The 26,566-nt window shown below is 40.5% G+C and overlaps 2 protein-coding genes across 11 annotated transcripts in view; one reads left to right on the top strand and one right to left on the bottom strand.

Annotated features, from left to right (window-relative positions):
* Positions 1-4,241: 4,241 nt before the first annotated feature.
* Positions 4,242-16,157, bottom strand: LOC139559688 (acyl-CoA-binding domain-containing protein 5-like). Of its 4 annotated transcripts, none has more exons than XM_071375891.1 (14): positions 15,920-16,157; positions 15,461-15,581; positions 14,619-14,742; positions 13,607-13,679; positions 13,289-13,436; positions 12,877-12,924; positions 11,465-11,707; positions 10,848-11,069; positions 8,458-8,528; positions 8,123-8,294; positions 7,615-7,820; positions 7,424-7,477; positions 5,746-5,855; positions 4,242-5,460 (listed from the first exon to the last, which is right to left on the bottom strand). In XM_071375891.1, exons 2-14 carry the CDS (start codon positions 15,537-15,539, stop codon positions 5,448-5,450), a joined length of 1,563 nt encoding a protein of 520 aa, XP_071231992.1. In that variant the 5' UTR covers positions 15,540-15,581; positions 15,920-16,157; the 3' UTR covers positions 4,242-5,447. The 4 variants fall into 4 exon arrangements, with proteins under 4 accessions (XP_071231992.1, XP_071231993.1, XP_071231994.1 ...); XM_071375892.1 differs by having other exon boundaries at positions 12,877-12,921; XM_071375893.1 differs by lacking the exon at positions 12,877-12,924.
* A 334-nt stretch (positions 16,158-16,491) lies between these two features.
* Positions 16,492-26,566, top strand: part of LOC139559689 (abl interactor 1-like) — a 54,875-nt gene continuing 44,800 nt past the window's right edge. For all 7 annotated transcript variants that reach the window (XR_011671807.1, XM_071375899.1, XM_071375901.1 and 4 more), the window contains exon 1: positions 16,492-16,703. Coding sequence is in view for 6 of the 7 variants with exons in the window: in XM_071375899.1 (XP_071232000.1) it covers positions 16,587-16,703 (117 nt within the window). In the remaining variant the exon portion in view is untranslated. The remainder of the gene's footprint in view (positions 16,704-26,566) is intronic.

Genomic DNA, 26,566 nt, shown 5'->3' with positions numbered 1-26,566 from the left:
CACACAGCCAAGACAACGCAGGAGTGGCTTCGGGATACGTCTTTGAATGTCCTTGATTGGCCCAGCCAGAGCCCAGACTTCAACCATATTCAACATCTCTGGAGAGACCTGAAAATAGCTGTGCAACAACGCTCCCCATCCAACCTGACAGAGCTTGAGAGGATCTGCAGAGAAGAATGGGAGTAACTCCCCAAATACAGGTGTGCCAAGCTTGTAGCGTTATACTCAAGAAGACTCAAAGCTGTAATCACTGCCAAAGGTGCTTCAACAAAGTACTGAGTAAAGGGTCTGAATATTTATGTAAATGTGATATATATTATATATATATATATATATATATACAGTGGGGAGAACAAGTATTTGATACACTGCCGATTTTGCAGGTTTTCCTACTTACAAAGCATGTAGAGGTCTGTAATTTCTATCATGGGTACACTTCAACTATGAGAGACGGAATCTAAAACAAAAATCCAGAAAATCACATTGTATGATTTTTAAGTAATTAATTTGCATTTTATTGCATGACATAAGTATTTGATACATCAGAAAAGCAGATCTTAATATTTGGTACAGAAACCTTTGTTTGCAATTACAGAGATCATACGTTTCCTGTAGTTCTTGACCAGGTTTGCACACACTGCAGCAGGGATTTTGGCCCACTCCTCCATACAGATCTTCTCCAGATCCTTCAGGTTTCGGGGCTGTCGCTGGGCAATACGGACTTTCAGCTCCCTCCAAAGATTTTCTATTGGGTTCAGGTCTGGAGACTGGCTAGGCCACTCCAGGACCTTGAGATGCTTCTTACGGCGCCACTCCTTAGTTGCCCTGGCTGTGTGTTTCGGGTCGTTGTCATGCTGGAAGACCCAGCCACGACCCATCTTCAATGCTCTTACTGAGGGAAGGAGGTTGTTGGCCAAGATCTCGCGATACATGGCCCCATCCATCCTCCCCTCAATACGGTGCAGTCATCCTGTACCCTTTGCAGAAAAGCATCCCCAAAGAATGATGTTTCCACCTCCATGCTTCACGGTTGGGATGGTGTTCTTGGGGTTGTACTCATCCTTCTTCTTCCTCCAAACACGGCGAGTGGAGTTTAGACCAAAAAGCTCTATTTTTGTCTCATCAGACCACATGACCTTCTCCCATTCCTCCTCTGGATCATCCAGATGGTCATTGGCAAACTTCAGACGGGCCTGGACATGCGCTGGCTTGAGCAGGTGGACCTTGCGTGCGCTGCAGGATTTTAATCCATGACGGTGTAGTGTGTTACTAATGGTTTTCTTTGAGACTGTGGTCCCTGCTCTCTTCAGGTCATTGACCAGGTCCTGCCGTGTAGTTCTGGGCTGATAACTCACCTTCCTCATGATCATTGATGCCCCACGAGGTGAGATCTTGCATGGAGCCCCAGACCGAGGGTGATTGACCGTCATCTTGAACTTCTTCCATTTTCTAATAATTGCGCCAACAGTTGTTGCCTTCTCACCAAGCTGCTTGCCTATTGTCCTGTAGCCCATCCCAGCCTTGTGCAGGTCTACAATTTTATCCCTGATGTCCTTACACAGCTCTCTGGTCTTGGCCATTGTGGAGAGGTTGGAGTCTGTTTGATTGAGTGTGTGAACAGGTGTCTTTTATACAGGTAACGAGTTCAAACAGGTGCAGTTAATACAGGTAATGAGTGGAGAACAGGAGGGCTTCTTAAAGAAAAACTAACAGGTCTGTGAGAGCCGGAATTCTTACTGGTTGGTAGGTGATCAAATACTTATGTCATGCAATAAAATGCAAATTAATTACTTAAAAATCATACAATGTGATTTTCTGGATTTTTGTTTTAGATTCCGTCTCTCACAGTTGAAGTGTACCTATGATAAAAATTACAGACCTCTACATGCTTTGTAAGTAGGAAAACCTGCAAAATCGGCAGTGTATCAAATACTTGTTCTCCCCACTGTATATATACACACACTACCGTTCAAAAGTTTGGGGTCACTTAGAAATGTCCTTGTTTTTGATAGAAAAGCACTTTTTTTGGTCCATTAAAATAGAAATACAGTGAAATACAGTGTAGACATTGTTAATGTTGTAAGTGACTATTGTAGCTGGAAATGGCATATTTTTTATGGAATATCTACATAGGCGTAGAGGCTCATTATCAGCAACCATTACTCCTGTGTTCCAACGGCATGTTGTGTTAGCTAATACAAGTTTATCATTTTAAAAGGCTAATTGTTCATTAGAAAACCATTTTGCAATTATGTTAGCACAGCTGAAAACTTGTCTGATTAAAGAAGCAATAAAACTGGCCTTCTTTAGACTAGTTGAGTATCTGGAGCATCAGCATTTGTGGGTTCGATTACAGGCTCAAAATGGCCAGAAACAAAGTACTTTCTTCTGAAACTTGTCAGTCTATTCTTGTTCTGAGAAATTAAGGCTATTCCTTGCGAGAAATTGACAAGAAACTGAAGATCTTGTACAACGCTGTGTACTACTCCCTTCACAGAACAGCTCAAACTGGCTCTAACCAGAATAGAAAGAGGAATGGGAGGCCCCGGGGCACACTGAGCAAGTGGACAAGTACATTAGAGTGTCTAGTTTGAGAAACAGACACCTCACAAGTCCTCAACTGGCAGCTTCATTAAATAGTACCCGCAAAACACCAGTCTGAATGTCAACAGTGAAGAGGCGACTCCGGGATGCTGGCCTTCTAGGCAGAGTTCCTCTGTCCAGTGTCTGTTCTTTTGCCAATCTTAATCTTTTCTTTTTATTAGCCAGTCTAAGATATGGCTTTTTTTCTGTGCAACTCTGCCTAAAGACGTGGATGTCGAATAAGGCAGCCCCCCACACCTCTCTGATTCAGAGGGGTTGGGTTAAATACGGAAGACACATTTCAGTTGGAGGCATTCAGTTGTTCAACTGAATAGGTACCCCCCTCTCCCCTACTGTATTTCAAGGATAATTGCATGTCACATGATCGAGCGAGAAAATACATAAAATCTATGAAACAGTATCTAGTACAATATAATGCATGATCTAGATTATATACAAAATGCACTAATGCAGACAGAAAAATATTATAAATTATTGCTTTTACATATACCATGTGAACATTTCCTCAGAATAAATAACACAGGATTGTAATAGAAAAGTGAGCTATTGAGACCACTAGATGGCGGTATCGAACACCAATAAGATGCAATATACAAGTTACAGAAAACACTTCAATAACAATTCTTCATTCATTCCTGATGGGTGGAGAGTTTTTAAATATAACATCCACCTGCATTCTGTCTGGAGAAGACTAAATTCAAGATTACCACCCCTACTGAACATTGTATCGCCTGTATAGGGGTTCTGTGTCAGTAGCTAGGTTTCCATCCAATTGGCGACAGATTTTCATGCGAATATTATAAAATATGCGCATTTTGCAAGCAGTCGGTTACATGCACACAATAATGCGATTATTGTGTATAGACAGATATATATAATAGTTTGATTAAAACGTTTACATGATTTGCAAGAAGAACGATCCTCTTACACTTACATGGACACATCTGAAATCGGGTTAACTGATGGCACTGATAAATGCAGAAAATCGCCAATCAAAATAAACGTTCAAGTACAAGGAACATGTTATTTTTGGGAATCATATTTGATTCTGATTTCTGATTTATAACGTTTGTATTTGAAAACTACTTCTACTACGCCTACATTCAGTAGTTCCGAGATAAAGAGAGGCTCGCTCGGCTGCTGGGACATGCGCGGATCAGATAGACCGCTGGAACGCCGACCAAGGTGTTCTTACCATCCTAACGATACGTACATTCAACCTTTTGGCAGCTATCTGCTTCACTCCAACAGCACCACGAGGAGTCGTGCTGGGCATGGACATAATACATATCTTGGGCCTGTGACTTTCGCAAAGTGGGCGCTGCTTATCATGGGGCGGCATCAGCGCGCTGCTTAATAGCTAATATGCAACTGGGTGAGAAGTGTTAATTGTTTTGGGGGCAGAATTATGTGAGAGATTCTTGGAAGTGCGTCTTGGTCAGTTTAACGCGGAAAATGACGTTCTCGTCAATCTACCGCTCTGGGCGGCCACTATGACAACTAGTATAGCCATGTCAGTAAATGACTGCTGTCTGAACACACAAATCCAATTTGATCACTTTTAACTTGCTGTTTGGACAGTCAGTATTCCAAAACAGATTTGAAGAAGAAAATAAACTGATTTGGGCATTAAGGTCTGCAGTGTGAACAAGGCTTTATTACAACTAGCAGGTGCATCTCTGGTTATAATTGTATAATCATCAATTGGCTACTTAGATACATTCTTGTAGTAAAATTAAATGCTACAAATACAACATTTTGCACTATAATGTTGTTTTCTATCATTAATTTCTCATAAATTACACAATGTGTTCACAGGAAGAAAAAAACCTACAATCTCTACATAAGATTAGGAAAATATAACATTCCTACAAATCCTAAAGGAGTTCTTTCTGGAAGTGTATGATTTGGGCTCATTGCAAATGATAATAGACAGCAGATATTGTACAATAATGTTCAGCCTTTGAACCACACAGAAACCTTCCTCATCCCTCTGTATTAATAAAAGTCGTATGTTCTTCTGGGATTTCTTTGCTAAACATTCTGAAATATTTACGTATATTGCAAATAAAATATTAATATATAATCCATTAGTGGTTAGTTGAAGGTTATTGATCAATGTCAAGTAGGTGTATGCTTACGTATGTACTATAATATGGTTAATAAATACTGTATAAAATCTAGTTATGTTCATGGACACCACATCAATATATCTATTATGTCTTGATCCCCCTCAGGCAGTGCCATGTAAAACTTGTGATGTTTTGTTTTTTGAGGCCAATGTACACTATCTTTATGTGTATATATTTGACAAACATTCATGTATTGCCTATTTTCGAGAAACAGAACCATAATGTAATTCTAAGTGACAAAGGGGTAATATATATTGCGCTGAACCCTGTTTTAAATTAGAGCAAATGATCAAGCAAGTTAGTGGTTCAGTATGTCATGTGTTAAGAACATATTAACCTATAAGAGCCTATCTCTTGGACTTCAATGGAGAAAACCCATTGAAAACATTGAAAGTGATTTTTAGTCCAATAGGAATCCGGGAAACCGATTCATATTGTATATTGTATGGCATTAGTGGGGTATCAAAATAATATTACAAATTTTTTCACATGGTAAACAAACCTTGTATTGTGCCTGTAAATCCAGACGATGTTTAAATAAAACATAAATTGTGAATTATGTATTACAAATCACCTCTCTGTACAATTACAGCTGGTGTCCAGTGCCAAACAGTGACATTTAGAGAATTTAAATGAAAAGTACAATTTCTATACAAAAAGTAGAGGCAATTCTCCCTCGAGTTTGGCTTGCTTGAATAACCCACTCGATCCTCAGCTTATCTTTCTGAAAAGAGAAACGTTGAACAACAAATTAGTATAATGAGACGATTTATTTTGATCCATGTGACAAACTGATAACATATATAGTACACATCCCTGAACCTAAAGGTGCACATATTCTGCACAAGGTTAGGATACCTATGACATAGATAGAACACTGATAGAACTGTTGAAAATATAAGCACCTATACAGTAAAGCCATACACTGAGATATTTTCTATATATTTATACATGGCTCTGATTCACAGGGAACAGATGACATACAGTATAGAACAAACAGTACACTCACTTCCTCTTTCGTTGGAGGTAAATATGAACCAGCCAATGAGAAATCAAAGGCCAGACTGTAGCAAACACCACGGTGGTAGGAGACAGGTGCAAAGGCCACCACGAAGGACTCTGGAAAACCAAAAAAGACAACTTAGAATTTCTCTCAACCATGCTGACATTAAAGAGTAGACTTCTCTTGTTTAGCATTACACATTTTTAAACACCTCCTCTTTCGTGTATACGTTTTAAGATATTCAATTAAAAATAACTGTATGATTCTGGCATTGTGAATACAGTATGATTCTGGCATTGTGAATACAGTATGATTCTGGCATTGTGAATACTATTATTTTAAACTATTATTTAATAGTTAGACAGAAGATTGAAAACTTTATTCCTTATGCTTTATTTTTTGAATGTCTTTTTTTTGCCATTTATGAATGTGTTATTCAATGCGTTTTTATGGCCTATAGTAATAAAGGCCAAAATCAATATTTTTTTCAAATATTTTTTTTAATATATATTTTTTTTATACCTGAAGGGGTCGTCAAATTCAAAATCAAATAGCTAAATGATCCATGGTATGACAATCTTAAAACATATGTCAGCTTAGACTTCTAAGAATTAATACACTGAACAAAAATATAAACACAACATGTAAAGTGATGGAATAAAAGACCCCAGAAATGTTCCATATGCACAAACAGCTTATTTCACTCACATTTTATGCACAATTTTGTTTACATCCCTGTTAGTGAGCATTTCTCCTTTGCCAAGATAATCTATCCACCTGACAGGTGTGGCATATCAAGAAACTGATTAAACAGCATGGTCATTACACAGATGCACCTTGTGCTGGGGACAAAAAAATACCACTCTAAAATGTGCAGTTTTGACACACAACACAATGCCACAGATGTCTCAAACTTTTAGAGAGCATGTAATTGTCATACTGACTCCAGAAATGTGCAACAGAGCTGTAGTCAGAGAATTTTATGTTAATTTCTCTGCCATAAACCGCCTCCAATGTTGTTTTAGAGAATTTGGCAGTACGTCCAACCGGCCTCGCACCCTCAGACCACGTGTATGGCTGATGTCATTGTTGTGAACAGAGTGCCCCATGGTGGCGGTGGGGTTATGGCATGAGCAGGCATAAGCTATGGATAACGAACACAATTTCATTCTATCGATGGCAATTTAAATGCACAGAGATACCGTGACGAGATCCAGAGGCCCATTGTGAGATCCAGAGGCCCATTTTTTTAAAGGTATCTGTGACTAACAGACACATATCTGTTTAAAAAAATAAATATATATATTTTATTGAATATTAAAACATACAATCTACCTGCAGTGAAGCTGTTCAACATTTACATTACATTCAGTCATCTAGCAGACTCCCATCCAGAGAGACCCACAGGAACAACCAGGTTCAAGCAACCCACCCAAGAGCACGTTAACAGATCTCCCACCATGTCAAATCGGGGACCCGATCCAGGGACCTATTGGTCACCGGCCCAAGCTCCCAACTGGTAGGCCACCAACCAACAGTCATGTGAAAGCCATAGAGTAGGGACTACTGAATTTATTTTAATTGACAGAATTTCCTTCCATGATCTGTAACTCAGTAAAATCTTTGAAATTGTTGTATGTTGCTTTTATATTTTTGTTCAGGATCGTTAGACAGAAGCACATACCTTTCTTGCTAGGGATAAGGAGCCATCTTGTCTAGCCTGAGAAAGTGATCTAGTCTGAAAATGAACACACACAAAATGTAGACTATGGTGGTCTCACTTATGATTCAGATAGAATTTTAGACTGTACTGTGATAGTTTTATAAAAAATAAAAAGTACTGTTTTATCTCTGTTTTTTAGACCGGGGTCTCACCTGTAATGTGGTCAGGGCCTCAAGAGTGTTAAGCCTCTGAAGCACGTTAGCCATGTCCTCCTGCAGCCTGGTTAGCGCCATGGCAATGTGCTCGTTAAGGTTACCACTGGCAACAGCCTCAGTCCTGTTCTGCATAACACAGCCCTCTGCAGCATTTCCACTGGTAAAAAGCTGTGACCCGCAACCTAGCCCCGATGACCTGGAACCTATACCACAAACAATGGGCAGTGAGCCAGCATCGCTCTATGGACTTCATGGCCTGTAGTTACAAAACGTCACACGCGTCTTGGAGTAGAAGTGCTGATCTAGGATCAGTTTGGCCTTTTAGAACAAAAAACATGGACCGGGTGGAGCTGATCCTCGATAAGCACTTCAACTCTGAGACGCTATATGAATAAAAGCCCAGAAGCACAGGAAAAAGGTTTCAAGTCAATCAAGGGATCAAATGCTATTGATTTATACTTTTTTTCATGATTTCTTTTAAACAGTAAGACCATACAGACCCCACCTATTCCACTCATTGACCAGCAACTGTCACGCCGTTCTGTATGAAGCCCCTCCCTGTGAGGGGAGTCTTCCTGGAGACTCAGGTCCTCATCCAGGTTCTCTCCCTGAAGACTCCTCCTCTTAGCTTGACTTGCCCTTGTCCCGGAGGAGTGTACCCTGGGTATTCCCGATTCCTGTGAAGACAACCAATCAAAATCACGCAGAGATGGCCAATGGGAGCGCTCCTTTTGCATTGTCATTACCCAAAACAAAATCAATCCAATAAATAGAAGGGCGGGAGCGAGTTCTGATTTACTGGAGCAAACACGCAACATTTCTTAAGAAAGACCTTCTTACCTCCTCCATGGCTAAATGTTCCATTGAGTCACAGAATTCCTCATTGTCCGAGTCGTTGACTCGAAGACGCTCTGTGTGGAGGGGACGAAGCACACCACATCTTTGTCAGATTATTGACAAATCAAGCATTGATCTGCATATATTAAGTGCACAGATCCAGTCCTTGAGGGCCACAGACCTGCAGATTTCCTTTTTTACTAGGGACTGATTCTACCTGGTGTGTTCTCTACAGCCAATCAGTAACATGAAGAAATTAAAACCAGCTGGACTGCGGAACTCGAGGGCCTGAGCTGTTAACCCCTGGATAGATCCATGCTTAATGAAAGCACTTCCACGGGAAGATGTTTTGGGTTGCGGGTGCTGTCGACAGGGGGTAGACCCCTGGAACACGTTTGGAGAGCCTACAGAATGAAATGTGTTCTTATAAGCCCGGTCATTGCGCAATCGCGTGTGAAAACAGAGTTTTGAAAGGCCACTATTGAAAAAAGAGGATCCCAGCTTTCTCGTCCTGCTATATTTATCGCTCAATTCTTAAAATGAAGCATATTTAATCTGCTTTACAACCGGTGTAGCCTACCTGGTATTTATAGGCGGCGTGGGAGTTTCAAGTTTGGGGAAGATCAATTTCATCATAAAAATTCACCTTTATAGTAACGCGTTCCATGCATCATCACATTTGCAGACTTATGTAAGATAGCCTACTATTCATAATGTGATGAGTAGATTGCATAGTCATAAAAAATGTGTTCAAAGCATGGCTGAATGCATACAGCGTAGAGTAGACCTAGGCTATATCAGATATATTTCTTCTTTTTTTTGCACAGGAACCATGTGGTCTAAACACATTTCATGCAATTCTACTACACTTTATGACAGGACACATTAGCGGAATCTTTTTTTAATATGACAAATTACAGGCCAGCCTACTCTGCTGCAGCCGAGACCCGTCATTCAGGGCAGGTTTGAGCCCCACATTGGGGCTTTCCTGTTTTGCATGTTATTTTGGCATTTTGTGTTTTTGGTTTCCTTTAGTAAGACAGCTCCAAAATGCAGGTTTATCAGCCTAGCTCAGTGCAATTAATGTATTGTTTAGTGTTGTGTAGTGGCATTTGCTGCCATGCATCGCACATATATATATTTTTTCCCCACAAAGATTTACATGCTAAAATCTCCACTGCTGCAGACACTGACAAACATATCAATAAATACTACGTTGTCCAAAAAAATAGGCCTATGAGGGGGAGACACAAATAGAAGGAGAGACACAAATAGAATATGACGTCCATCTAAACCGGAGGAGGAAATTATTGTCCAAAAACAAACGTTGAAGTAACACTGACCCAACAATGATAAATAGTAAATATGTGCAATGCGCATTCACGTGTTATTTCATAGTTTTGATGTCTTCACTATTATTCTACAATGTAGAAAACAAAGCAGAGCTCATGCCTTTGAGACTTTATTCAAATCCTCATTAGAGTTGCATCATGCAGCCTTAGAATGTATTAAAAATCTAACCATATAGCCTAACGTTTGTATCCCAACTGAAGTTGCATAAATAACTCTAAATTAAGCATATAGGAGGACCTGTTTCTTTGTTAACAGTTCAACACAGAATAGCCGCATATGTTCACTCCCTCTGAAATAGTTTGTGAAAATATATTTTTATTTTTCATTCAGCTATGTTCAATTGTATTCTTCATACTATAAAATAATATTTTTTTAAATGCCACAGAATTCTAAGCAAATCTTGTCTGCTAAATGAACTAGTGTAGCCCACAGCCATTTGGCATAGCCAGATCAGGGCCTAACATAAGGACAACTCAGAATATGCTGTTCTGTTCTTCTGAAATAGACTACATTTTCTTCATATCATGTTTAATTTTTATTTAACTTTTATTTAACTAGGCAAGTCAGTTAAGAACAAAGTCTTATTTACAATGACGACCTAGGAACAGTGCCTTGTTCAGGGGCAGAACGTTATATTTTTACCTCGTCAGCTCGGGGATTTGATCTAGCATCCTTTCGGTTACTGGCCCAATGCTCTAACCAGTAGGCTACCTGCTGACCTGTCTAAAATAAATAATGGATTTATGGTGAAGGTGTAGGCTATATTAAATTGATTTATTATACTTTTTAAAATGTAGATGTTCCAAAGGTCTGCATCAGTGGCATGTAGGCTATGTGTGGAAGCCAGGAGATGCTAAATGTGTTTATGTTAATTAACGGACAATTACCGTGAGACCAGCAGTTGTCTGCATGACAATTACCGGCTGACAAAATGTCATGACCGCCACAGCCCTAGTTTCGTCTCTCCTACAGGTGCTCTCAAATACAGTACCTACAGTTGGGTCCTACTAACTAACCCACCTACTGGAGGTGGTGCTTACCACCGAGGTGTCTGTTCAGATGCCTGTAGCGGTTCTCCGGTAGGGGATCTTTGGAGTAGGCCAGTTCCTCTTCCTCCACCTCACTGTTGAGGGAGCTCTGTGTCCCGTTGGTCATGGAGGAGACGCTGGGCTCCACACTGCCGTTGGACGAGCTGACCTCTGACCTCCACCTGCGGTCCTTCACCCTGAGCAGATTCATGTCAGGGCCTGGGGACTTCCTCTCTGACGGACAGTATGACAATTAGTGTCATGTTAATAAGAACATTATAGTTAAAAACCTGACATGACACAACACTGACATAACAATGGTCCTCCCGGTCCTTTGTTTCATAGTGATATAGAGCGGTTATGGTTTGAATTGTGACAAACTGATATAACCACAGCCCAGGGACATTTTATCTCTGAAATAAAAGTCCTGAAGTCTCTTTTATGGTAACATACAAAACCATGTCAAATTCAGTCCTCATCTTTCACTTGAACTGCTTTATAGCTACCCATAGTTATAGCACTGTCGTAAGTATAACCATGTTTGGCTTGTTAATACGTTATGCTACATAGTATTCATAACTAAGTTGTTGTGTAGAGAAACAGCTCAAAATGTGTACTATTTGTGGTACCTCTCTCCTCCTCCGCTTCATCATCTGCATCTTCCTCCTCATCACTGTCCACTTTCTCCTCCTCCTTCTCCACCTTCTCCTCTTCCTCCTCCTCATCACTGTCCACTTTCTCCTCCTCCTCCTCCAAATCAGTGCTTTTGCTTTCCTCTTTGCTTTCCTCCTTGTCAATCATAGTCATGCCATTTATTTTGCTTTCTGGGACTTTGGTTTGAATATCCTTCCAGATTTCCAGACTCCCAAAGCCTGAGCAGTGCAATAAAATGTACAAGACACCTTATTATAACCTCTTTATAATTATAATGAGCTACTCTAGATAACACCGACTGCATCTACTCTAGATAACACCGACTGCATCTACTCTAGATAACACCGACTGCATCTACTCTAGATAACACCGACTGCATCTACTCTAGATAACACCGACTGCATCTACTCTAGATAACACCGACTGCATCTACTCTAGATAACACCGACTGCATCTACTCTAGATAACACCGACTGCATCTACTCTAGATAACACCGACTGCATCTACTCTAGATAACACCGACTGCATCTACTCTAGATAACATAGACTGCATCTACTCTAGATAACACCGACTGCATCTACTCTAGATAACATAGACTGCATCTACTCTAGATAACACCGACTGCATCTACTCTAGATAACATAGACTGCATCTACTCTAGATAACACCGACTGCATCTACTCTAGATAACATAGACTGCATCTACTCTAGATAACACCGACTGCATCTACACTAGATAACACAGACTGCATCTACATTACCACAACATTTAGCAGTCTATGCATCACAACCACCGTTCACAAAGCTCAGCACAAGTAACACAACGACACAGCTAACACCAACAGGCTGCTATTTATTAGCAACAGACTTTTCTACTATTGAGACAAAACCAGACACTTTCAAAGATAAAACAACCAATCAACCACGCCACAAAACACAGCAAAATGAGGTTCTCTACTCATCCAGCCGTCAACATCTTTGCACTTATTTCCTTAAAGGGATAGTTCACCAAAATGTCAAATTGAAGTCAACTTATGGATACCTTTAGGTTTGCTGTTTAGCGCAGGCTAACAGGAGTCCTGCTTGCACCATGCAATCAATTATGCTAATGATAAACTATAGCTACTGTAAGTAGACAAACTCATATCATATATCACCGATTCTTGGGTCCATAGACTAGTTTCTAGTTTTCCATAATATGAGGTAAATGGGTCATTTGGATCAACTATCCCTTTAATTGTCGCCATTAGACAACAGTCCACTCATCATCTCTCTACCTTCATCAGAACTGATTGCTGATTACAAGGTGAGGATGACTGACAGGAGTTCACTGTGGACCCTTGGGGAATGGAGTTTAGGACCAACGCTACCACACAAACACTTGCCTTCCATCTTTGGTTTGTGGATATACCCCTTTTGCATCTGCATTTCTACTGAGCAAAAAGACAAAAAGGCGACTATGAAATATCGGTCCAAAGGCCTTCTCTGCTAGTAGCAAGGAAAGGTTAACATAAGCAAGAGATCAATCTTCCTCAGAGCTAAACCCTACATTACTTGAGATGGAACAATCTTCCTCAGAGCTAAACCCTACATTACTTGAGGTGGAACAATCTCCTTCTGTGTGAATTTATTGACTCTTTAGTGACTATGAGAGTGGTTAATTAATAATAAATAAACACATAAATCATTGAACAATTGTACTCCTAGATGTGTTGGGGTTATCGTATTGTTGTGTTCAGTCAAACTGAGGTGTGTAGTTCTGCAGTGCTCAAAACAGCATCCATTTTGACCAGGCACCTGCAGCTGCTGCGAAAGGCCTGCTGTAGGCCCTCTTGTCCTCCTCCTTCTCTTCCTCCACTCCTCCCTCCACTTCTTCAAAGAAATACCCCCCAAGAGCCTCCAGCAGATCAGACACCTCCTCTGTGACTGGAAGAGTCTCCAGAATCTTCCAGAAATGTGATTGTTAGTATATTGGTGTTTCAATATAGAGTAAGTGTGGTTTCATCAATTTAATGAAACAGAAATGTATCTGCGTGGAGGGTAAAACAATAGTACATGCATGCAGTAGCTTCCTCTTCTTCTATTTATTCAAGATGACATAGTAAAAATGCTTACCAGCTGAATGTCATTGACGTACGCTTGCATGGCTTCCTCCTTTGACATATTCCCCAGTGAGTTCCATGCGTCCCTGGCAACAAACAATGTTTGGGTCTCATATGAACTCGGGGTGACAAAAGAAATGCTGCATAACCTCAATAATGTTGAGACAGACTAACAACATACTTTTTTTCCAGAGTTGGGATTTCATTATGAATCCATGGATACATGCAAGAAATGCATTACATAGGGCCTTGAGATAACCAGGAAGAACTCTGGGAACTATTGTAAACACAGTATCAGATATTTGAAATAAAATCTCTCAGAATTTGGTCTGATCATACAGCAAACAAAAATTAGCAGGTTAACAGTTGAAATGCATTTTTATGGCTAATAAATCTGTTATTGTGCAGCAATAAGATGGTAATATGGTATATTACACATTTTGCAGTGGGTAGTTTGATTGAATGACTCATATTCCATGCAATATAGAATAAATATGGTTATTCTGCTTTGTGGCTTAAGCATATCCATAATATCCCAGTTCAAATGATTCAGTAATATTCCTTAATCGCGAAAACTTTTACCTTGAAGCAAAAACTCGACCCATTTTTCGACTTTTCATTTTGTCTTCTCCTCGCTGTGCCATTCTTCTGCTATCTTATCAACATTTCAAAGGGTTGCTTCCCTAAGCATAGCTTTCAGAAGTGCTCTTGCTGTATGCTGGCATATCTCGTACATGTCTCAGTACTGAAGGCATGCAGTATTTTTATTTTTATAACATGCGGTAAATTGTCTTTCATCTGATTTGATAACCTATTGCTAGAACAACACCCTTCACCAGGGTCACCAGGGTCGTGTTCAGTAGGCACAAAATGGAAGAAAGCGCTCCAAAACGGAGTGAAGCGGGGAGGTTCTATACTATCTGAACATGTCCAAAAAGAAACACTCATTTTCAGGTTTTCTGTTACAAAACATTTTGCTACAGTGTGCGCTAATGAACACGACCCAGTCCTTAAACATAATTTACCACTTGGCTTTGCCTGCAGTGTCCCAGTATCCTGTGGGTCTTGGGATATTACATGGCCCCAGCGCAGCCTGCTTGTAGTAACTATAAAACATGAGCATCATGCCATCCGCTGGCTGATATGGACCTATAGGAGAGCAAATAAGGATAGGAGAGGGGAACAAAGAAGATAATTCAGGAAGTTTGATGATTTACATGATACTTATTGTACATTGTTATTGTTACATCGCAGCCGATAGTCAATGCAGCAATTACCATGAGCTCACTGCAACTGACAATACAAATGTGTGTCCTCAGAAGGTATAAATAGACTTCTATTTTAAATTCAATGCTTTAATGTTTGAATCTGCTCATCTTCAGCTCTTAAAACACAATCTGTCATTTCAACAGCCTATAGGCTACCCTGCCTACAGAGCTGTGCAAGGACTGACTGTCCATGAGATTAGCATGATATTGGCTGTTTGTTTACAAACACTCACTCATACACAACACAAACATAAACAATATAGGAGTAGCCTAATACAACTGTATCGAACAGTAAAACAGTTAAGCTGATAAGGCAGTTATATTATTTCAGAACAGCAAACTTCTTACAGTGTGCCTTTTAAGAGCCAACCAAAACAGGCGATATCTAAGACAGAGAATATAGGCCAATCACCTCTAACAAGCAGGTACCAAATTAAAACGGTGGCAACAGAGTGAGCTCTAATGGTGCTCATTCAGACATAGGCTACACAAGCTAGGCTTACTGCTAAATAGGCTACTCAGTCGCAGGACATGGCCCACAGTTCAGTGGCCGATTTGATGTATAGGCTAGTGTAGTTATTAGTGGATAATTAGCCTACCATCTTCGGGTAAACTCCGTATCACTCGCACTGCGGCATCAAATCTGGACTCGAGCTCGTCTTCTTCGGCGTGTTCCATTGTTTTGTCACAACCAGGATGACAGGCGGAGAATCGTCACGTCTTTTAAAGAGATTTAACATTCGGTCACCTCTGTGACAACAAAGTTGCATGGCAGCAATAATGTAAAATGAAAATGTTCCCAACAGGCTTTCATAATGTGTCATTGAAATCAACGGGCCTAATGAAATACCCACGGCACTCGTAAAGGGTACCGTATTATGGATACTATAAACTACATGCATAATAGGCTTGTTATCTTATTTTCGCCTGAGGAATTTATTAAGCTATTTAGTTGTTGCATAAACATTGTCAACATGTTATATCCATATGTTCAAATCAGAGTGAATGTTTAAAAAAAAAGAACCAAATCGCTAGAAGGTTACGTTTAAGAAACTCACCCTATGCATGTCTCTGGATGGATTAAACCCACTGCTGTCTACATATAGCCTGCTGGCTGCAACCAGGCTGACTGTTCCGATAGCGACCTCTCAAATTCGGTCCAACCGAACACGACGAAACATATGATTCCCAAAGTTGCTGTGGGAGTTGTAGTGTCTTTTGACCACGAATTACACAATGAACCAATGGGTTTCCTTTAGGATTCCTACAAGGCCCAGAATTCTCTTAATGTGGGATTTAATATGGGAGATAGTGCTGACTGGGCCAACATTTTGTCTACCTTTTTAAAAAGCATATATATATATTAGATACACACGCGCGAGGACAAAATCTTAAAATGTAGCATATAGATTGCAGCAAAAGCTGCGCGCCATCAGTGGTACACTGGCTACCTTGTGTCACTAGACCCGATCCCTCTTGATCAGCTCTGGGTTCAACAAGCCACAATCGCACTGAAAATCAATTGATCCACGACTAATCGATGTAGTATCTGAACCAATCACAGTTGACAACGAGTCCAGAGCACGGTAAAATGTAACAGTGATCAAATCGAGGCCAGAAATCCCACAATACCAGGCGGGGGAGCCCCTTTCACACCACACCAAAAGCATCATCGCTTTGCCTCATTGAAAGGAAAGGGAGGAGAGAAATGCAGAGGGATGTAAGATGGCAGAGCTACAAATGTTGCTAGAGGAAGAAATTCCAGCCGGTAAACGAGCGCTTGTGGAAAGCTACCAAAATCTATCGAGGGTTGCAGAATACTGTGAAAACAATTATGTACAGGTAAGGAAAAATTAACCGCTGATAAAATGTTGAGTTATATGCGGAATTCGTCGGATTTGTAGCCTGAGGTTCAAGAACTGAGTGAAACCGGGGACAGGAAATGTTTCTTCCAGACCGCTAGACAGATATCTAAACCACGAAATTGGCTTTTGGCAATGTAAAAAAATAAATAAAAAGGCGACCTAATCATTATATGCTTAAAACTGGTTACCATCTCGAGCTCTATTTTCATATAAGAGCACTGTTCGGGTGATTGACCACTCTTGCGACTATTCTTCACCAGCCATTTGATATCAATTTACAAAGCTATTGGAGACTATTCAGAGGGTGTGTCGTTGTTATGACCAAGGCTTGTCACTGACTGCATTCTCGTTGATAGGTAGGCTATCGAATAGGCCAAATGGTTTTATTCGTTTCATCATTATACAACCAGGACTCAGGGATAGACGTAACATAGTAAACGTAAATCAGGGAGCCCATCGATTAGTAGTTTACGTTACGTATCATCCGTATCGTTACGTATGGTATGCATATCATCCATTTCGTAAGATATGCTACGATTTACAATTCGTTTAATATGCTACGAATTACAATTTGTACAATAGGTTATGAATTGCAATTAGACAATAGGTTATGAATTGCAATTTGTTCAATATGTTACGAATTGCAATTATACAATATTTTACGAATTTGCAAAAACGGATGATATTGTAACGACCCTGGGTTTATACGGCCGGATATCAACTCTGCCGTTTGAGCGTGCTTTTGCGGCACAGTCGATAGCATGCCCAAACTTCAGCCTTGAAGGTCGAGGGTTCGAGACCTGCTCCCTGCTGTTTCATTACAATATGTTTTGAATTTCAATTTGTTGTGGCTAACATTAGCTAAGCTAGGAGTTAAGGTTAGGTTTAGAAGTTAGGTTTAAGCATTAAGGTTAGGGGAAGGGTTAGCTAACATTCTAAGTAGTTTCAAAGTAGCTAAAAAGCGGTAATTTTTTACAAAGTTGCTAATTAGCGAAAATGCTAAAGTTTTCTGTGATGAGATTCGAACACACAACCTTCGGCGAAGGTTGCTAGACAATCGCGTTATCACTGTCTATCAGATTGACATTGTGGCAATGGATTGCAAATGGCATAAAGCACATTTCAGACTCAAATGTGACTTGCACATTTGATTTGTGCTCCACGAGTGTGCCTGAGAATGTAATATTACTTTACTCTATCGATTTTTTTTTTGTTCCTCTTGCCCAGACAAATGGATTACATTTTTAATAATCTGGATTATTGTCTGTGTATTGGATTAAGAACATGCTGCCATTGTTTACACACACCTGGCCTAACCTTTTACTGTCAACTGGTCTAAAAATGTGAAATATAAAAATACAAAATGGCGGCAGGATCAGAAATGCCGTTTTGTTGAGGCTCTGACGATGACTCTCACAGAACAGCTGGAGATGTAAGGAGCAACCAATGGGGCCACCGGTTACGTCATATTGTAGAATCCAGATGAACCCAGCGGTGCAGTTGGATAGCTCATCAGTGATGCCATTGGGGAACACTACAGGTCATGAGGCTTGCTATAACACCTTTATAACCAAACCATAAAAGGACACAGTACCCATCAAAAGCCTAATCTGTAATGACAGGCAAACGATTTAATTTAAACATCTAGTTTTACGTCATCCAGCTTCAAGTCAAGCTTGTAGGCCTCAAACTAATAATCTCTGGTTTCTCATAGTAAATGTCCAAGAGATCAATGGAACACATCTTATCTGTTAAGGAAGGAAACCCACAAGCAACCGTATTTGTCACAGCTGAGGCCCCACCCTAAATCCCCCTTCACATGATATCCTACTGACTCATAGATGAATCATGAATGTGTTAAGGCCGTGCCCTCCACAAGTATTTTTTATTAAGTAGCACCAGGCCTATCTAACTAGTATAACCAGTAGGGCCCCTAGTTCTAAAGTACCAAGTTAGTTTAATGTGGGTCTCCCATCACAAGATAAGACTGGTTAGTCTTGGTAAAGATATAGAGTTTGGAGATTAGGGGAGTTGTAGCAGGTTAGTATCATTGTGTGTTTTCCACCGTAAGGTACCACCTACCCTGATGAAAGAGGGTTAGGTTTGGTAAAGATATAGGGGTTTGGAGATTAGGGTCAGTTAGTATCATTGTGTGTTTTCCACCGTAAGGTACCACCTACCCTGATGAAAGAGGGTTAGGTTTGGTAAAGATATAGGGGTTTGGAGATTAGGGTCAGTTAGTATCATTGTGTGTTTTCCACCGTAAGGTACCACCTACCCTGATGAAAGAGGGTTAGGTCTGGTAAAGGGGTGATTTTGACTGCATGGGGCAGGGGAGAGTAACAACATATTCAGTTGCAGACTGAAAGAGAGAAGGTGATTCAGCTTCTGAGCATTAATCAAGTGTATGACTCTGAATGGAGAGCATTATTACCGTGGTTTCCTTCCAGGTGACATTTTTAGACCACTGCAATTAGCTTGATTCTGTGGGAATTGTCCCACTCTGTTGTCTACCCTAGGAGAATCTCAAACCCCATTGGAGTAATTTTGTAATTTTTATTAGGATCCCCATTAGCTAACGCCATAACGCTAGCTAATCTTCCTGGGGTCCAACACCAATTAACAAGACATTACAAACAACCACAATCAAGACTTCACAAACATTCAACAAGTAGACAATACAGATAATTTAAAATACCTGACAGGAAACACATTTAACATTCAGTTGATGCTTTCTATTTCCTGTCCAGTCATATGGTCTATTGCATTAGATGTTCTTTCTATTTCCTGTTCAGTCATATGGTCTATCACATTAGATGTTCTTTCTATTTCCTGTCCAGTCATATGGTCTATCTCATTAGATGTTCTTTCTATTTCCTGTCCAGTCATATGGTCTATCACATTAGATGTTCTTTCTACTTCCTGTCCAGTCATATGGTCTATCTCATTAGATGTTCTTTCTACTTCCTGTCCAGTCATATGGTCTATCTCATTAGATGTTCTTTCTACTTCCTGTCCAGTCATATGGTCTATCACATTAGATGTTCTTTCTATTTCCTGTCCAGTCATATGGTCTATCACATTAGATGTTCTATCTACTTCCTGTCCAGTCATATGGTCTATCACATTAGATGTTCTTTCTATTTCCTGTCCAGTCATATGGTCTATTGCATTAGATGTTCTTTCTATTTCCTGTCCAGTCATATGGTCTATAGCATTAGATGTTCTTTCTACTTCCTGTCCAGTCATATGGTCTATAGCATTAGATGTTCTTTCTACTTCCTGTCCAGTCATATGGTCTATCACATTAGATGTTCTTTCTATTTCCTGTCCAGTCATATGGTCTATTGCATTAGATGTTCTTTCTATTTCCTGTCCAGTCATATGGTCTATCACATTAGATGTTCTTTCTACTTCCTGTCCAGTCATATGGTCTATCGCATTAGATGTTCTTTCTACTTCCTGTCCAGTCATATGGTCTATCACATTAGATGTTCTTTCTATTTCCTGTCCAGTCATATGGTCTATCACATTAGATGTTCTTTCTATTTCCTGTCCAGTCATATGGTCTATCACATTAGATGTTATTTCTATTTCCTGTCCAGTCATATGGTCTATCACATTAGATGTTCTTGAATTTTTTTATTGAAGGTGGATTTACTTTTTGCCTGAGAAATATGGATTGGTAAAGAGTTCCATTCAGCTATGGCTCTATATAAAACTGTAGATTTAAGTCGATTTGTCCTTGGCTTGGGTTGTCTTAGCTGCCCTGAATTTGCCTGTCTGGTTTGGTGGTTATACGTGTTGCTAGCATGTACTAACTGGCCTTAAAAATACTGTGGTTTTTTGAAAAATATAACACTCCTAAAGAAAATCAGAAGACTGGACAGTAATTTCTTTTTAACGTGAAGCCATGAGAGATTCTGATGCGTTTGGATAATATTCATACGGTTAGAGCAGAAGGTCAGAAGGGGAAGGACCTCAGGCTTTCTCATCCAATGGGTTTTGAGAATGAGGCGAGAGGAGAGAGGATGTGAGGAGTATGCAATTGAGATTCTCCCCCATGACATCCTTCTCCTTTATTCCTGTTTTCTCCCTTCTGGGGAACGAGTGTGACTCATAGCTTTAATAGGCTATCTGGTTTGCGCTGTACTGAGTGGACAAAACATTAAGAACACCTGGTCTTTCCCTGACATAGGCTGACCAGGTGAATCCAGCTGAAAGCTATGGTCCCTTATTGATGTCACTAGTTAAATCCACTTCAATCAGTGTAGATGAAGGGGAGGAGGCAGGTTAAAGAAGGATTTTTAAGTCTTGAGACACTTGAGGCATGGATTGTGTATGTGTGCCATTCAGAGGGTGAATGGGCAAGAAAAAATATTTAAACGCCTTTGAATGGGGTATGGTGGAAGGTGCCAGGCGCACCGGTTTGTGTCAATAACTGCAACGCTGCTGGGTTTTTCACGCTCAAATTTTTGAATGTGTATCAAAAATTGTACACCACCCAAAGGACATCCAGACAACTTGGCACAACTGTGGGAAGCATTGAGTCAACATGGGCCAGCATCCCTGTGGAACGCTTTCGACACCTTGTAGAGGTGCAACTCAATATCAGGAAGGTGTTCTTAATGTTTGGTATACTCAGCGTATATGGAGATGTGAACCACGGATACCAGGTCCTGTCTAGATGGAGTGAATCACTGATACCAGGTCTTGTCTAGAAGAAGTGAATCACTGATACCAGGTCTTGTCTAGATGGAGTGAATCACTGATACCAGGTCCTGTCTAGATGGAGTGAATCACTGATACCAGGTCTTGTCTAGAAGAAGTGAATCACTGATACCAGGTCTTGTCTAGAAGAAGTGAATCGTTGATACCAGGTCCTGTCTAGACGGAGTGAATCACTGATCCCAGGTCCTGTCTAGACCGAGTGAATCACTGATCCCAGGTCCTGTCTAGACCGAGTGAATCCAGGTCACAAGCCAACAGAGGAGGGTATGGAGATCTGCCTTCCTTTGGAAAATTGTATCAAGAATTGTCCACCACCCAAAGGACATCCAGCCAACTTGGCACAACTGTGAGAAGCATTGGAGTCAACATGGGCCAGCATCCCTGTGGAACGCTTTTGACACCTTGTTGAGTCCATGGCACAAAGAAATGAGGCTGTTCTGACGGCAAGGGGGGGGGGGGGTGCAACTCAATTATAGGAAGGTGTTCCTAATGATTAGTATACTCAGTGTATGCTTCAGGATCAGTTCTTTCAATGGCAGTCGTCAACCAATCGCCTAATTATGTTTGAGCATGGCCTCAGTTACCCTCGGGTTCTAGGTTGTCATAATTCAAGCCTACTCTCTTAATTGTGTTTGATTGACCCATTAATAGACATCATCATCTCATCATGTTCAGGCGACCTGTTTCGGAAGCTAACACATGTAATTAGTGGACATTTAGATGAGAAATGAACACCACAGGTCAGTGAGTATTGTACACACCATTGGGTGATTAAACTGTCATCAGCTATGCAGAGGATCCCTGATACAACTATTAGTCTACAGGATTTGAAGGAGACGGGGTAAAGGGGGTCAAATGTGTTGAGTGGGATGGTTTTATCTGTCAATTTCCCCTGTGCTATGGATTCAGATAAGCAGTCTTGTGTTGTAATGTACTATCACTTACAGATGTAGGATCTTAATTTGATCACTATTTTGTTGCTGAGACTTTTCCTACACAGCAGGAAATGCAAAGTTGTAGTGTATTCAAGGTATAAAAAGCCTTCTAAAGTTTATAATTTCCACTTTTTTTGTAATTTACAATTTGCCCTAACAAAACATGTATGCTGGATTATTTTCCTGCTGTAGCAAACTGGCAAAAAAAAAAATTATGCTAATATCTGCAGTGATCACTATCATGAAATTACTTCAGTTGACAAACAACTTCAAACAATCGTGTCCCCTGGAGAATATTTTTACAATATTATTACAATATTAACTACAGTTTTGTTTTGTTGTGATTTTACTTGCTTTCCTCCGGTGATCAAGTGTTGATGTACAGTGCCTTCAGAAAGTATTCATACCCCTTGACTTATTCCACATTTGGTTGTGTTACAGCCTGAATTCAAAATGGAATAAATCTTTTTTTTCTCACCCATCTACACGCTATACCCCATAATGAAAAAGTTAAAGCATGTTTTAAGATATTTTTGCAAATGTATTGAAAATTAAATACAGAAATATCTTATTTACATAAGTATTCAATACATGTTAGAATCACCCGTGGCACCGATTACAGCTGTGAGTCTGTCTGAGTAAGTCTCTAAGAGCTTTTCACACATGGATTTAGCAATATTTGTCCATTATTATTTTCAAAATTCTTCAAACTATGTCAAATTTGTTGTTGATCATTGCTAGACAACCATTTTCAAGTCTTGCCATAGATTTTCAAGCAGATTTAAGTCAAAATTGTAACTTGGCCGCTCAGGAACGTTCACTGTCTTATTGGTAAACTACTCCAGTGTAGATTTGCCCTTGTGTTGTAGATTATTGTCCTGCTGAAAGGTGAATTCATCTCCCAGTGTCTGGTGGAAAGCAGACTGAACCAGGTTTTCCTCTAAGATTTTTCCTGTGCTTAGCTCCATTCCGTTTCTTTTTATCCTGAAAAACTCGCCAGTCCTTAACGATTACAAGCATACCCATAACATGATGCAGCCACCACCGTGCTTGAAATTATGGATAGTGGTACTCAGTAATGTGTTGTATTGGATTTGTCCCAAACATAACACTTTTGTATTCAGGACTAAAAGTGAATTTTTGCCACATTTTTTGCAGTATTACTTTAGTGCCTTGTTACAAACAGGATGCATGTTTTGGAATATTTGTATTCTGTACAGGCTTCCTTCTTTTCACTCTGTCAATTAGGTTAGTATTGTGGAGTAACTACAATGTTGTTGATTCATCCTCAATTTTCTCCTATAACAGCCATTAAACTCTGTAACTGTTTTAAAGTTACCATTGGCCTCATGGTAAAATCCCTGAGTGATTTCCTTCCTCTCCGGCAACTGAGTTAGGAAGGATACCTGTATCTTTGTAGTGACTGGGTGTATTGGTACACCATCCAAAGTGTAATTAATAACTGCACCATGCTCAAAGGGATATTCAGTGTCTGCTTTTTTCTTTTTTTACCTTTTTTACCTATCTACCAATAGGTGCCCTTTGCGAGGCATTGGAAAACCTCCCTGATCTTTGTGGTTGAATCTATGTTTGAAATTTACTGCTCGACTTAAAGATACAGTGCATTCGGAAAGTATTCAGACCCCTTGACTTTTTCCACATTTTGTTACGTTACAGCCTTATTCTAAAACGGGTTAAAAGTATGTTTTTCCTCATCAATCTACACAAAATACCATATAATGACAAAGCGAAAACAGTTTTGTTTTTTGTGCAAATGTATTAAAAATAGAAATTCCTTATTTACATAACTATTCAGACCCTTTGCTATTGGACTAGAAATTGAGCTCAGGTGCATCCTGTTTCCATTGATCATCCTTGAGATGTTTCTACAACTTGATTGGAGTCCATCTGTGCGCAGACCAGTTGGCTGGAGTGTTTACGGACATATTCAATCTCTCCCTATCCCAGTCTGCTGTCCCCACTTGCTTAAAGATGTCCACCATTGTTCCTGTACCCAAGAAAGCAAAGGCAACTGAACTAAATGACTATCGCCTCGTAGCACTCACTTCTGTCATCATGAAGTGCGTTGAGAGTATAGTTAAAGATCATATCACTTCTACCTCACCTGACACCCTAGACCCACTTCAATTTGCTTACCACACCAATAGATCCACATACGATGCAATTGCCATCGCACTGCACACTGCCCTAACCCATCTGGACAAGAGGAATACCTATGTAAGAATGCTGTTCATTGAGTATAGCTCAGCATTCAACACCATAGTACCCTCCATGCTCATCATTAAGCTCGGGGCCCTGGGTCTGAACCCCGCCCTGTGCAACTGGGTCCTGAACTTCCTGATGGGCCGCCCCCAGGTGGTGAAGGTAGGAAACAACATTTCCACTTCACTGATCCTCAACACAGGGGCCCCACAAGGGTGTGTGCTCAGCCACCTCCTGAACTTCCTGTTCACCCATGACTGCGTGGCCACGCACGCCTCCAACTCAATCATCAAGTTTGCAGACGACACAACAGTAGTAGGCCTGATTACCAACAATGATAAGACAACCTACAGGGAGGAGGTGAGGGCCCTGGGAGAGTGGTGCCAGGAAAATAACCTCTCGCTCAACGTCAACAAAACAAGGGAGCTGATCGTGGACTTCAGGAAACAGCAGAAGGAGCACGCCCCCATCCACATCGACGGGACTGCAGTGGAGAAGATGGAAAGCTTCAAGTTACTTGGCGTACACATCACTGACTTTTTCTATTGTGTTAATGACTGTACGTTTGTTTATCCCGTGTGTAACTGTGTTGATGTTTTTGTCGTACTGCTTTGCTTTATCTTGGCCAGGTCGCAGTTGTAAATGAGAACTTGTTCTCAACTGGCCTATCTGGTTAAATAAAGGTGAAATAAATTAAAAATTAAAAACTGACGATCTGAAATTGTCCACACAGACAGTGTGGTAAAGAAGGCGCAACAGCACCTCTTTAATCTCAGGAGGCTGAAGAAATTTGGCTTGGCCCCTAAAACCCTCACAAACTTTTACAGATGTACAATTAAGAGTATCCTGTTGGGCTGTATCACCGCCTGGTACAGCAACTGCACCACCCTCAACCGCAGGGCTCTACAGAGGGTGGTGCAGTCTGCCAAATGCATCACCGGGGTCAAACTACCTGCCCTCCAGGACACCTACAGCACCCAATGTCACAGGAAGGCCAAAAAGATCATCAAGGACATCAACCACCTGAGCCACGGCCTGTTTTTATTTGTATTTATTTCACCTTTATTTAACCAGGTAGGCAAGTTGAGAACAAGTTCTCATTTACAATTGTTCACCACGCTATCATCCAGAATGCTAGGTCAATACAGGTGCATCAAAGCTGAGACTGAAAAACAGCCATCAGACTGTTAAATAGCCATCACTAGCTGCTGCCCTGTATACATAGACTTGGAATCACTGGCCACTTTAATAATGGAACACTAGTCACTTGAATAATGTTTCAATACTGCTTTACTCATCTCATGTGCATATACTGTATTCTATTCTACTGTATTTTAGTCAATGCTACTCTTAATTCCATTCTTTTACTTTTAGATTCGTGTGAATTGTTGTGAATTGGTTTTAGATACTACTGCACTGTCGGAGCTACGAACACAAGCATTTCGCTACACCTGCAATAACATGCTAAATATGTGTATGTGACCATTTGATTTGTAAAGCCCCTCCGGCCAAAGCCTCCCCTATTCCGGACAACGCTCAGCCAATTGTGCGCCGCCCTATGGGACTCCCGGTCAGAGCCGGTTGCGACACAGCCTGGGATCGAACCCGGGTCTTTAGTGACGCCTCGATGCAGTGGCTTAGACCGCTGCACCACTCGGGAGCCATGGCAAAACACTTTTTGGAGTGTGTGGCTCTTGGTTCAGTGTCTAAAATGAGAACGTTCTGGCCTTATAGACTGGCCGCCCCTCAGCCTGGTTCCTCTCTAGGTTTCATCCTAGGTTCCTGCCTTTCTAGGGAGTTTTTCCTAGTCACTGTGCTTCTATATCTGCATTGCTTGCTCTTTGGGGTTTTAGGCTGGGTTTCTGTATAAGCACTTTGTGACAACTGCTGATGTAAAAAGGGCTTTATAAAATAAATTTGATTGAAATTTGATTGATGATCAATGGCCTAA

This window comes from Salvelinus alpinus, chromosome 30 (assembly GCF_045679555.1).
Source record: "Salvelinus alpinus chromosome 30, SLU_Salpinus.1, whole genome shotgun sequence".
NCBI classification, from domain to species: domain Eukaryota; kingdom Metazoa; phylum Chordata; class Actinopteri; order Salmoniformes; family Salmonidae; genus Salvelinus; species Salvelinus alpinus.
Note: the sequence above shows the minus strand (reverse complement) of the source record. Positions and strands in the feature narration are given on the sequence as shown.

What these genes read in the sequence shown, in the direction of transcription:
- LOC139559688 (XM_071375891.1), bottom strand. Translation starts at nt 15,539, where the DNA reads ATGGAACACGCCGAAGAAGACGAGCTCGAGTCCAGATTTGATGCCGCA. An exon ending in ACGTCAATGACATTCAGCTG is followed by an intron (nt 13,437 to 13,606) that starts GTAAGCATTTTT and finishes CATTTCTGGAAG; the next exon opens with ATTCTGGAGACTCTTCCAGT. An exon ending in TCTGAACAGACACCTCGGTG is followed by an intron (nt 8,529 to 10,847) that starts GTAAGCACCACC and finishes CCCTCCACACAG; the next exon opens with AGCGTCTTCGAGTCAACGAC.